The sequence below is a fragment of the Streptopelia decaocto genome, assembly GCF_964273445.1.
Source record: "Streptopelia decaocto genome assembly, chromosome: 7".
NCBI classification, from domain to species: Eukaryota; Metazoa; Chordata; class Aves; order Columbiformes; family Columbidae; genus Streptopelia; species Streptopelia decaocto.
Window position 1 is genome coordinate 35,502,712 of NC_138661.1, and position 13,494 is coordinate 35,516,205.

Consider the following 13,494-nt stretch of genomic DNA (forward strand, 5'->3'; position numbering starts at 1 on the left):
CCATCTTTGTTCCAGTCCTAGGCAAAAGAGAATAAAAAGCTCACATCTTTTTCTTTTTCTCCTTCTTGTCAACACTCAGTTCTCTCATCTAAAAACACAAATATTTAAACCAATATAAAAGTACTTCTGGGAAAGCTCATATAGAATAAAAAATGTAGAAGCAATGACTGATGGGTGTGGTGGATACCTTTCTGTGTCACTTAATTCATTCCTCAGTTGTTTCTTTCTCTGTCGGTATGTTACAAGGGGTTTTCCACTCCAGCTACTGCAAACAGAAATTACCTTCACTGAACTCAGAGTTTTATTTTACCCCATTTAGAGTTTTGAGACCTTTACCCTCTATTCAATGTGTTTGAGACTGGCAAATGAGTTGAGGAGGGAGATATCATAAATACCCAGAGTGTGACATTGTGAAAGTCTGAAAAAACTGAAGTCTATCAAAAGCACAGTAATATTTCTGTCCTTCCTTATAGTGGATTTCCAGGCTTCAGGAAACACAGAAACTTTTCATGGGTTTATCAGTCTCTTTAGCAGGTTTCACAGGGAATTGCCATGAATACAGACTTAGATTGCCTAAGTTTAATTTTTAAAGGAAAAAACCTCATGAAATGTAAGTAAGAAAAATGAGTCATTCTCCATATCATATAACATATATGCATAGAAATACCAGTCACATTCTGTTGTCACTTCCACGTTAATGAACAGTATATGTCCATTATATATTTTATATTCATATGTTTATGCAGTGTACATATTAGTACCTTCTCTGAAATCAATAGGTTTTAGTGGTTTGAAGAGCATATTAATGCTGTTTTTAGCAATACAACACATGCTGCAGTCATATTGGGAAGTAAACCTCTTGAGAGCAAAATTTGTAACTGTGAAGTAACTTAATTCACTCAGAGTTTGTGGGTACAAAAGCTAGCAAGCTGAAACTTTAAGTTCTAAGTAGGTTTATGTTGTTTTATAGCAGTTGTATTTTCTGTAAAGGGTAGTGATGAGGGAATAATTCTCATTGAAATAAAATACCTGTAATTGTCTTCTCCCTGTATCTTCAGTTCCTTTTCTGATTAATGCCCCGGCTGAAGTTTTACTTAAATTTTAATTTTCTCACAGGAAAAAAAAAGAGTATTTCACATGCAGTTCCCTGGAGATTGGAATTGTCTCAGTCACTTTTTTGCAGAGAGCGTTTTTTGTTCTGAAAAGGGTGATACTGGACAAAATCTGAGCAGCAATGAGAGATGGATATGGTGGCTAGGAAAAAAAAAAGGCTACTTGCCTGAAAGGGGTGAGACAGTGTGTAATATCTGGTTACTGGAGAGGAACTAGAGTAAACCCAGGGAGAACTGGATCATGGTATCATTTGCAAAAGCAATATTATATTTGTACTGTGGGATCTTGGAGTATGTAGAAGGGTAATGGACCCAAACACTATCATTTCACTATGCGCGCAGCTTTTTGTCGGAGGAGGGTAAAGAAAAGGTATCTTATTTGAAGACTTAAACTTATTATTTATTTCATTGTGTCTTTTTTATTTTATGCCTTTATCAAAATGTAAGTTTTTGCTTTATTATCCTTATTCGTGGAGATTAAAAGGAAGCATTAGAAGTTGTAGGTAGTACTGGAGCTGTGCCAGTATAAAACTTTGGGATGTCAGCCTTTTTTGTGTGTTTAACATATGAGGAGATTTCAGGAGAAAAAGAGAACAGAATGGAAATCATACTTCTGATTACAAACTGTTTGCATCATCAGAATATTGTTGTCCCTGTTTCGCATGATCAGGGTATCATTGTCCCTGTTTACCTCTATTTATAGTACAACTCTAAGATGCCATTTGCAAATCTGAATACTCCAAGTAGAGGCCAGTTAGGCACTGTTTCTGGAGAGGAAGATACTGCCAGCATAATCATTCATAGTGAAGAGAAACTGCTGGCTTGATAATTTACAGTGGAAATTGCAGCACAAGTTACTGAGCCTTGAGAGTTCCTCTAAGAAAAGGCTTGGGGTTTTTTTTTGAATGCTGACAGAAATTGACTGGCAAAAAATACTGTCAGTCTAGAAATGCAGCAGTAGAGCAGAAAGCAGGCAGCTGGTGGCACACTGAGAACAAGATCTGTTTCCACACAACTTATGAACAGGTTATAAACATGAGAAACTCTAATGTGTGGAGGAGGGTTTATGGGGAAATAAGATACCCTGGGTGTAACCCAGTATCTCTAAGTCAAGGTTGTGAAGTCAGGCATAGTCATTACTTATAGATGGGAAACAAGGAGGTTGAGCGGGAAAAAATGACATAAAAAAGCAGTATTTAATGACTTCAGTCTTAAGGTTGGTCACTTTAACTGCACAGAGAGAAGGAACAATGCTGTCTTAATATCCTGACATTGGTCCTAAAGATGCAACAGATTTTAAAAGCTAGGGTTCAAGCTTGTTCCTGGAAGGAGGTGCTTTCCAGTGGCTGCTATCTGCCCTAAGGCCTTACTAGGCAAGAATGCTCAAAATGCCTAGATGCAAACTGGATACAGCAACTCCATTTAAAAAAAATCCTGGCTGGAAATGCCCAGTGTTAGTGATTTGGCTTGTCACTGGATCTTAATTTATTTCTTCCTTTTGTTGTCTGCTATTGCCATTTCCCCAAAACATGGGGTTTCTTTTGCTGGTTTTCTTAGACCTTGAACATCAGGCTGAGCTAAGAAATTCTGAATGAGGAGTCAGATCTTAAAATATGTCTGTATATCCATATATGTAAATATACCTTTAGAGATCCAAAATACTGTATTTTCTTGACTGTTGTGATAGAAGAGTGATCTGCAGGCAATAAGAACAATGTGGTCTGTTGGAACTGCTGCCTCTGGAAAAGCAAAGAGGTTAAAATCATGAAAATAAAATCAGAATAAGCCTTTGTAGAGAGTGTGTTGTAGTGGAGTATCTGCTGCCGTTTTTGTAGAACTAATGTTAGAGATCAGTTCTCCTATTAAAGGTTATATATAATTTGTATGTATTACCATTTAATGCAAAAAAAATTTAATCATTATGTTAAACTAGCAATCTAGTCAATTATAAAGCCGGTGTGATATCTGCATGACTGGGCCCACATACTGAAGTAATGAGAAACAGCAGACTTAGTAGGACTTGGTATATTAAAGCTAAGAAAACCTTTATTCTTAAATGCATTCTTCTACCTCTTTTCTTTGAAACTGGTAATAAAACTGAATAGAAGAGACAGATGCTAAAAAATCATGATAGATTCACTTTTATAACTGAAAATAAGACCACTTTCTGTTTTAAGTTGGTGTAATTCCATTTATTTAAGTGGCTTAATAATGCCATCTAAAGAGTCTGTCCCTGTAATTCCAATTTAGAAATAGAATCGTAGAATCATAGAATACTTTGGGTTGAAATGGACCTTTAAAGGTTATCTAGTCCAGCCCCCTGCAATGAGCAGGGACATCTTCAACTGGGTCAGGTTGCTCAGAGCAGTGTCCAGCCTGGCCTTGAATGTCTCCAGGGATGGGGCATCTACCACCTCTCTGGGCAACCAGTGCCAGTGTTTCACCACTCTCATTGTAAGAAAATTCTTCCTTATATCTGAATCTCCCCTCTTTGCGTTTAAAACCATTACCCCTTGTCCTATCACAACAGGCCCTACTAAGAAGTTTGTCTCCATCTTTCTTATAAGCCCCCTTTAAGTACTGAAAGGCTGCAATAAGATCTCTCCCCTCTCCCCTTCACCTCTCTCCTCTTCTGTTCCTCTTCCTCTTCACTTTGCCTCTTTCCTCTCTCCTCTGTCTTCTCTGAATAACTCCAACTCGCTCAGCCTGTCCCCATAGGAAAGGTGTTCCATCCCTGTGATTACTTTGGTGGCCTCTTCTGGCCCCTCTCCAACAGATCCATGTCTTTACTGAAGGCTCCAGAGGTGGACACAGGAGTCCAGGTGGGACCTCACCAAAGTGAAGCAGAGGAGGAGAATCACCTCTCTTGACCTGTTGGCCACACTTCTTTTGATGCAGCCCAAGATATGATTTGCCTTCTGCGCTGCAAGCGCACATTGCTGTCATTTCATCTAGCAGTACCCCCAAGTCCTTCTCCTCGTGGCTGCTCTCAATCCCTTCAGCCCCCCAGCCCGTATTGGTACTGGGGGTTGCCCTGCTCCAGGTGCAGGACCTTGTGCTTGGCCTTGTTGAACCTCATGAGGTTCACATGGGCCCACTTCTTGAGCTTGTCCAGGTCCCTCTAGATGACATCCTGTCCCTCATGTGTGTCAACCACACCACTCAGCTTGGTGTCATCTGCAAACTTGCTGAGGGTGCACTAGATTCCACTGTCTATGTCATTGATTAAGGGATTAAATACTACTGGTCCCAGTACGGACCCTTGAGGGGCGCTATTCATCACGGATCTCCATCTAGACACTTTGAACTGTTGACCACTACTCTCCATATGTGACCGTCCAACCAATTCCTCATCCACCAAACAGTCCACCCATGAAATCCATATCTCTTCAATTTAGAGAGAAGGGTGTTGTGGGAGACCGTGTCAAAGGCTTTACAGAAGTCCAGGTAGATGACATCCGTAGCCCTTCCCATGTCCACTGTTGTAGTCACTCCGTCATAGAAGGCCACTAAGTTTGTCTAGCAAGACTTGCCCTTGCTGAAGCCATGCTGTCCATCTCAAATCATCCTCCTGTCCTCCATATGCCTTAGCGTAGCTTCTAGGAGGATCTATTCCATGATCTTCCTAGGCACAGAGGTGAGGCTGATAGGTTAGTAGTTCCAAGGGTCCTCCATTCTACCCTTTTTAAAAATAGGTGCAATATTTCCCTTTTTCCAGTCACCAGGGACTTCACCTGACTGCTGTGACTTTTCAAATATCATGTAGAGTGGCTTGGCAACTACATCAACCAGTTCCCTCGGGACTGTGGGATGCATCTCTTCAGGCCCATTAGACTTACTTATGTTCAGGTTCCTCAGGTGGTCACAAACCTGATCTTCTCTTACAGTGGGAGGGACTTTGCATGCACAGTCCCTGTCTTGCTCTTGCAGTCCATCCGCTTGGAAGGTGTGAAGAGAGGTTGCCAGTGAAGACTGAGGCAAAAATGTTGTTGAGTACCTCAGCCTTCTCGTCCATTGTTACCAGTTTGCCAGTCCTGTTCATTGGAGGGGGCGCACTTTCCTATGTGGCCTTCTAGTACGTTATATGGAAAAAAAAATCAAATTTTAATTTTTCCATTCAGAATGGATTTTAAACTAAATGTTGACTTCACATGATAGTTTCTAGTGCTTTTGTCTGTACTCCGTCCAGTTGGGCCTATAGCTTTTGCAGCACAAACCTTACATCAATAATTTTTGTAGCTGAAATAAAGTCTTCACTACATGGAATGAAGAGTATTTACTGCATGACGTTTCTTGTGAGAAATTTTCTGACTGCATGACATTTCTTCAGAGGGGTTCAGTCATTGCTAATAAATGGTTTTCTGTTCAAATATTGTCCCCTAGTTAGAGAATGGGAAGTCTATCTCCATGCCACAGTAGAAATCACTTTTGGTCATAATTTGGTTTGAAACAGAGGCTTAAGAGGCTAAACATTACTTTCTTATTATTTCCTGTTGGAGTATGTTCGATTCATAGGTTTTTCAAGACAAATACTATATCCTTTACTACTTCAGTTAGAATACAATCTTACATATTTCCTAGCTATTTGTTACTGAAATTATGAGAACATGCCATTAACTACTGCCAGTGCTATGTATGAGGAGGTATGCAAACTGAGCAGTAGGGTGTTCCTACATTTTTGATGCAAGGTTTTGAGTAAGTTTTAAATACAGTATATTTTTTACTATTAATTCCATCTTTCTTCCTCTCTTCTTTTTAAGATTCCAGATTCCATCATCTCTCGTGGTGTTCAGGTGCTCCCACGCGACACAGCCTCCCTCAGTACTACTCCTTCAGAATCTCCTCGTGCCCAGGCCACCTCTCGTCTCTCCACTGCATCCTGCCCAACACCAAAAGTAAGTACATTTGTGCCTTGCAAGCTCCATGCTCAGATATGTAATCTATCAGATTAATGTATTGCATCTGTTGAACAAGTATGGTTCGCATGCAAGGGTTGTATCATTCTAGGTAATAATAAATGCAAGACAGTGTAGTTCATTCTATGTATACTGTTGCACAATTTAGTATGTGAGTCCACCAACACGTTATGTTACTGAAGTTTCATTATATCTCTTACAATATCAATCATGAATATGAAACTTTTAACACCTTGAATGTTTTAATATCCCCAGGAACATAGATAATCCTGCCACTGAGTAACAACATTAAGCAAGTAGTATTTTGTAAACAAAACATATGTGCAAATTTCTAACCTGGGCTGGGGCAGTTCTGTGCCTCATTTTATTGTTGTTTGGTTTAAGACACTTTCAAACCAACTGGTTTTGCTCAAACTTAGATATTTGCTGCCTGACATTTGGAAACAAAAAACAGCCTAAATTGAATAGAAAGAAAGTTTTAATGCCAACCTTACAGGATTATTATTCAGTTCTTACTGATTATACTATACTATTTAGTCATTGAGGTGAACTCTATTACGGGTTTTTTTTAATCAAACTTTAAATAGCATACATCAAAAACTAAGTGAATTGACCAGTGGCAAGGCCAGTAATGTTTGCCTTCAGCAGATTTCCTTTCAGCAGAAGAAAACTCTGAATTCGCTTGGTGCATGCACATCACAAAGATCTTTCTGTGGCACCAGATGCTGACGTAATAATAGACCCGTAGCAGATGGCAAACAATAACATTCTTCCTCATCTAATTCATGATCCTTGAAGATTATTCTGCTTGCTAAAGTGATTGCCAGCATCTGCTAGTTCTTCTTTCCTGCTGTCTCATTCTTTTCTGTCAGCAAACAAGATTTATTTGCAATCACCCATAGAAATGTTTTGGTTTAGCCTATGGGATTGTTTTATGCAGTATTCACCTTCACTGTAATAGAATCAAAATTATTCTGATGGACAGCATACTTGAGTATACAGTCTACTTTTCTTAAGAAGATGTTCAGTGAATTCTATCTGCAAGTGGCTCCTTCATTTTTTTGCTAAAAAATTGACACTTGTCTGATGGCTTCAAAATAAAAGCTCAGAGGTTATTACCTTGGAACACTCAGAGCAGAAAAGTAATGTGAAAAAGAGAAACTGCCCCGAGTTTTATGCCTATTGACAATACAAAAGTGTCCAAAGAAAACCAAAGGAGATCAGGCGTAAAAGCAGAGACAGCGCTGCCAAAAAATAGCTGTAGATGAAGCCTGTATATTTTCAGGAAGGTTATCACAATGGGAAGGAGGAAAGCTTATCTGTTGCGAAGCAGAATGCACTCCTCTAGACTATCTTCAAAGATTCAAAGATTACAGAAGGAAACGACAAGAACTTTGAAACAGATTAAAAATCCAAAACTCTTCTTTGGGAAATCAGTTGAGATGAGCTCTTATCATAATTGGATCATGCTTTGGTGTTCCATGTTAAGCTCTGGTTTTCATGTATTACTGCAAAATCAGATTTTGCTCAAAATTTGTGAGACCACACCCCTTTTAGAACAGGAATTGCCATGCAACATCTACCTAGACTTGCTTTTCTGTGATGTCTTTCAAGAGTGGGTGCTACAAGCTGATATAGGGAAAGATCTAGGAAAGCCCAACTTGAAGAGTGATCTCATCTGTTCCTATAACCTAGAGGTTGGATTTTGCACTAAAGTATAAGCTTCTTTGCCACTTAGAGAGCTCTTGGTTCATTTTACTTATTGCTTTAAAAAAACCACAAAGTACTCATCTTTTTGTTCAGTCCTTTTCAGTACCCTCAAGTTCTCAAACATCATCTGAATTTGTCAAGAAATATGGTTCATTCATATTCTTCGAGATTGTCAATATGTCTGACTGTCTTCACTTTCTATGTTTTTCCTTCTGGATCCTGGCTTTCTAATAATGCAATATGAATTAAATTTACACTGGACCTCTTGATCCACACAGTAGTAAGAATAAAGATAAATGGTACTTCAGCATCCAGTTGACATTCCAGGGTGCTCTTTTTACTTCTTTAATCTGCAAGAGTGTATCTTTTCAATGTTCTCATTTGCTGGTTTAGGCACTCATTTTAAGGCTCCAAAAGGTGTATGTGTGAAATGAAACAAAACAGAGGATTTTTCAGAAAAAAAAATATTTTTTTCTTTGTTTATGTATATTTGGACTAGTGGTCTAGCTGTAGAGCTAGTGGCACTATATTTCTTTGTCAACTACATATTCCAGTTTATTTTTTGTACCATTTTCTTGTTGTATTATTTTTTGTCCTAATTGTACATAAACCCTTACATCTCTCTTACTAAATTTGCTGAATAGCAGAAAGTTGTGTGTGTCTCTCAGAAAAAAAAAAAAAAATCAAGCTTCTGCAATGATGGGAGCGGCTCTGTTGAATGAATGTAAGTAGCAGGTTATTAATGCATGGGGGTATTGGAGAGGAGGTATGGGAGATTGCATTGCTAATACTCCTGGTTGATCTGTCAGGATAAGTCTTTAGCTTATCACAATTGTATTTTGGAGAATGTGATGTTGTTTATATATATCTAGATCATGTTGATTTAATTTGAAATTCACTGTTCACACTTTATCTTATGCATGTTCTCTGAAAATCTCTGTTTCTAACAAAGTAGTAAATGACAAATATTGAGTTTGAGCCTGTATATTTCAATCAGTCCTCAAAAGTTTAATTTCCTGATAAAAGAAGTAATTATATTTTTCACCGTAGCCTCTTGGGAGGTCGGAACTTGGTAAGACAAATTTCCATTGGGACTACTCTGTCTGTGATTAGGTACATCCCCAAAACTAGAGCAAACTTGATTTTGTTTGCTTTTAATAAATCTCTGTAGAACACCTTCCTTGTTCTCTAAACTGCACTTGAGTTTCAAGCAAAATCCACTGCATCTCAAAGAGCATTTAAACCCTATTTGTAGTAGATGGATTCAGATATAGAGGCAATCTAAGTTTTACTCAGAGGAAAACTGCACTAACAGTCCTCCCTTTTTCAGTTATTCAACCATGAAGCTGATAGTGTTTGTGACAGATATTTTTATCTGCTACAGCATAGTTTTGGTCTTTTAAATGTTTTACTGCTTTCTCAACAAGGTTAGATTGAATTTGCTGAATACCCACATGACAAAAGTTCAGGATGACACAGTGTGGCTTGCAAGTTTTTCTTGTTGTTTCCAGTAGCTGCTCAGATTCTAAGATCTTTGTATATCTTTATGTTTGTTTCCAATTATCATTTTCATGAAGTTAAATGCAATATTATTTTCAGATACAAAAGCAAAACACTACCTAGTGTAAAATATTAATACTTTTTTACAAATATTGAGATTTTTTTTTACATTTGCATTGATGTTGAGTCTTGGGGCTTTTTTAAGCTTACAGTATAAAATTTTAGATCTATTACTGCAGATAACTTAATATATCCAGAGCAAATGACTGAGTCATTCCTTCAGACTTCTAATTCTGTTCTACTCTTAGGGAGATGATGCTAGTATAAAAGAAAATTACCGCTTTCAAGTTGAAGTCTTCGCTTCTCCTATACATAAATGACGTAACCAATATTTAATTTTTGGCAATGTTGTGTGTCAAAGTCAAATGAAGCAGATATAGAAGACCAAGGACACGAATATTTTTCAGTGACAAGAGGTGTTCAAAGTATTTCACTTTGTAAGATCATCGGTCTCACTGATGTTCAGTTCTTCCACCTTAATGTGCAAAGTTTCTTTCAGTTTTATCTTCAATCATGAAGGATCCTAAGGAATTTGTTGTAGTACTTTTAAGATGAGAGGAGCTTTTTTTTCTTTTTCCATCTTGCTATTCATTCCTGACACTCCTTATATTCTGCTTAAGAAAAAGTCTCACTCCACTTGCTGGTTATCCATCCCATCACTATCCATTTTTTTGTTACACTGAATCACACAAAACCCTTGCTGGTGGTAAGTTACATCCTTACATATTTGTAGTTGTGATAGATGATAGATAGGTTTTATTTCCTACGTACGAAAAGTATATAGGCTCAATCTTACTGCTGAAAAGAGCAAGCAAGGCTACTTTTCAGAATTTTTTTAGATTCTAGCAAAACTGTCGCCTATCCACCACTACATCCACACCTTTTTTGCGGCACAGTGCATGTAGTTCTACCAGTTGATCACTTTGTGTAACTTTCTATAGCTGTCTCCTGTTAATAACTGTTGGTCATTCGTAAGTCGGCATTCATGTAAAGACCTAATATTCCTAAAGTTAAAAGTATGACACTCATAATTTAGGAAAATGTTTCAGTTGCAGAGAATTTCTGAAATGAAAAAGCCTAGAAAAATCCATTAAACTTAAAAAAAAAAAAGATTAAAGCCTGATGAGAATAATTTCTGTGGCAGAAAATATTTTATTATCTCAATCATCTCTCATGCTTGCTACCAATGAAAAATGATGCTTTGAACACCTTCTGTCATGAACCATGCCTTTAATGTTGAATGTGCACATTGGTCTAAGTTTTCCACACAGTCAAATGAGTTGCAAATTAATTAATTTTCAGTCTAGTGTTGTGACTTTTAATATACAACTACTATGTGTAGTAATTATATTAGCACATGGGGGCGGGTAGAGTTAGCAAGATGCTTTTGTATCCATTATTGTTACAGATTTTTCAGTAGAAATATTTAGTATTTTTCAGTAGAAGAAAGATCGGGTTGCTTACCAGAAATTCTTAGTTAATAAGATGTTGTTCAGGACATGATTTGGCAAGCTCTAGTTTTATCCATAGAGTAGATATTTTGTGTGCATTGAGTGCATTAAATTTTATGTTTGTTAACTTCATTCCTACTGTTTATTCTTAAGGTGGTCATCAAGGTGAAAGCAATATGCCAAGTATATGAATATATTTTAAAGTTCATATGCATACGCTAAATTCCCAAGTAAAGGTTTTTTTCTTTTTTGCTGATTAAATTTGCATACACTGTAGTTTTTTCTACCTTGGAACTTCCTTGAGGAAGTAACGAGTGCTTTGGCACAGTTGCTTAGCTGTGATATGGTTGGGAAAGTGGAAAGAATGTTTTAAATTGTTAGGATGATCTAGGTAGGTAGAATCACACTGGAGCTTTGCAAGGGTTTCTTGGTGCTTTTTTTGTAAAACAGGTAGCGTTTACAGGCACACGGGCATAGTTAGAGATTTGATCCTGCTAAAAATGCCAATGAGTTCTAGATTATTTGTGGGTTTTATTTCCTCTTTTTTTTTTCAGTGCATATTCCAGGATTACAAAAAATTACATTTAGTGAAAAGAGGTGCTGATAGAGTGTATATTGGAGTAGAAAGTAGACAGGGTTGCCTTTAAGATGAGGAATCCTGCTTACTAGGGCACATCAATCTACTGTGTCCTCCCAGGTTTTCCTAAATACAGCACAGCAGTGGTTTTCAAATCAATTACTAATTAAAATACTAGAGTATTTTCCATATAATCATTACCTTTTTTCTTTATTGTTTAAAGGGTATCTTCCTGGCAAAACATGTGGATGATTGAGTCCTAACAAGTCTTATTTTTAGTTTACATTTTGGTTAAAAACACTGATGGTTGTTGGTTAAAAACATTGATGGTTGTTAGTTAAAAACACTAAATGCCACAGCTTTACAAGTGAGACGTAAATAAGAAAGAAGCAGCCAAAAAAAAATCATAAAAAAAGCAAACTCTACTAAAATCCTTTCTAAAATGGAAGATTCACTTTGTAGGAAGGTTGAAAAATATGGGGGTATGGTTTAGAGGTGTTTTGTTAGCACAAAAATGGACCCATCAACAAGTCTCTGGAGAGGCATAATTGAGGCTTGTGTCATTAAGTTTAAGCTGAACATTGAACTTCAGTAAAGGTATTTATTTGACTTAGTTTTATTTAATAAAGGTCTGTTTTTCAAGTGGTATCGTATTCATTGGTAACTGGAGTCTATATTAAATACTACAGCAGTGCCAAAATCCAGTTCCCTTCCTTGTCTCATGCCCAAGAACAGTTTATAGCCAGGCTAAAGAAGGATGTTGGAGTAGGAACTGGCCACCTATACCAATCTGGAGCATCCAGGACAATTCTTGAATTCATAGAATCAGCTACTTTTCAGAGGTTATATACTGGATCATATGAAGAAGGTCTCATGTGCAAAATATTGCTACGTTTTTCTTTCTAAGTAATCAGCTGGTATTTTAACTAGGCTATGGAATTGCATTCTTTTCCTAAGTCAGTGTTGGATATGCTTTTTATACTCTTTAGGAGCTGACAGTTAAGGGGATATTTGTCTCTCTGTCTGGTTCCACCTCTTGAATATATAAGATTCGCTTTGCTGTCCTGGTTCTCCTTATCTGAACCTGCCTTTTATCATTCCAACATCATCTCTCAGTGGCTCAACTCTTTAATTTGGTCTGTAAATCATTTTAAGTTGTCTTGTTTTACTGATTGAGTATCCCTAGGAGCTTCATGAAGTGCTGTGAACTAAATGATCTACTAATCTGTATGCCATCAGCACATTTTTCTTACATCTCTTCTGCTGTGCTTTCTGGTCCTTCCACATCCATACATTTCCATTTTTTATCTGCCACTATAAATATATCTGTTGGTTATTCAAGGAGTATTCTTAACAGAAGGCTGTATTATCTTACTATTGAAGCAAGCTACTTCCATGTCACATCCTGATACGTATCATGCTCCTACAGGTTTGCACTATAATAATAATATATAATAATAATACTATTCCATTTCATGTGCACATGCAACCCAGAGTGCTGTAAAAAGTGGTGGTACTCCAGCAGCAGCAAGCAATTATGTGTTTGCAGGAGCCAAAACTGAAATTTAGACCAGGAAAGTTCTTCCAAGGTGTGCATGTTCCTGTGGTTGATGTGTCATCTGCAGTAAAAGTTTGCAGGTTCCATCGCAGCAGTAAACAGCATTTACCTGATATAAGATGTGAGAGAAGTTAGAATCTAAAGCACAGACATTGCTCTGCTCATGGATGATGCAAATATGGAATTGCCTTCAAGTTGTACATTCTTTAATGAGTGTACTAGCAAGTTTCCCTGAACTCCAGTTTTACCTTTGAAAAGGTTTTTAGGAATATAAGGGAGTTAAAAGTTAATACTAAAGTTAAAGTTAATACTATTTACTGTTGTAATATGTAATAGCAGCTATGACTGGCAAACTAAAAATAGTTTCCTCCTCTGCACAGCTGTCTCCAGCCTTGTTTTAGAGCCTCACCATTGTTCAGTCTGCACTAACTTGCCTTTGTGCCACTTCTGGCCTTTTAACTTAAATAGGACAATCTTTTCTTGATCATATATTCATTCCTCAGATATACTTATAAAGGGGATGCATAGAAGCTTTCAGATTTCATTTTTATGAATTATCTAAGTCAAACTACTTCACTTTCATTCTTTTTTAAAATAAACTCTCAAAAGT

The 13,494-nt window shown here is 37.3% G+C and overlaps 1 protein-coding gene across 7 annotated transcripts in view; it reads left to right on the plus strand.

Moving 5' to 3' along the window:
* GPHN (gephyrin) overlaps positions 1 to 13,494 on the plus strand; it is a 295,329-nt gene that overhangs the window by 187,244 nt on the left and 94,591 nt on the right. For all 7 annotated transcript variants that reach the window (XM_082058023.1, XM_082058025.1, XM_082058024.1 and 4 more), the window contains one exon: positions 5,873 to 6,007. In XM_082058023.1, coding sequence (XP_081914149.1) covers positions 5,873 to 6,007 — 135 coding nt within the window. The remainder of the gene's footprint in view (positions 1 to 5,872; positions 6,008 to 13,494) is intronic.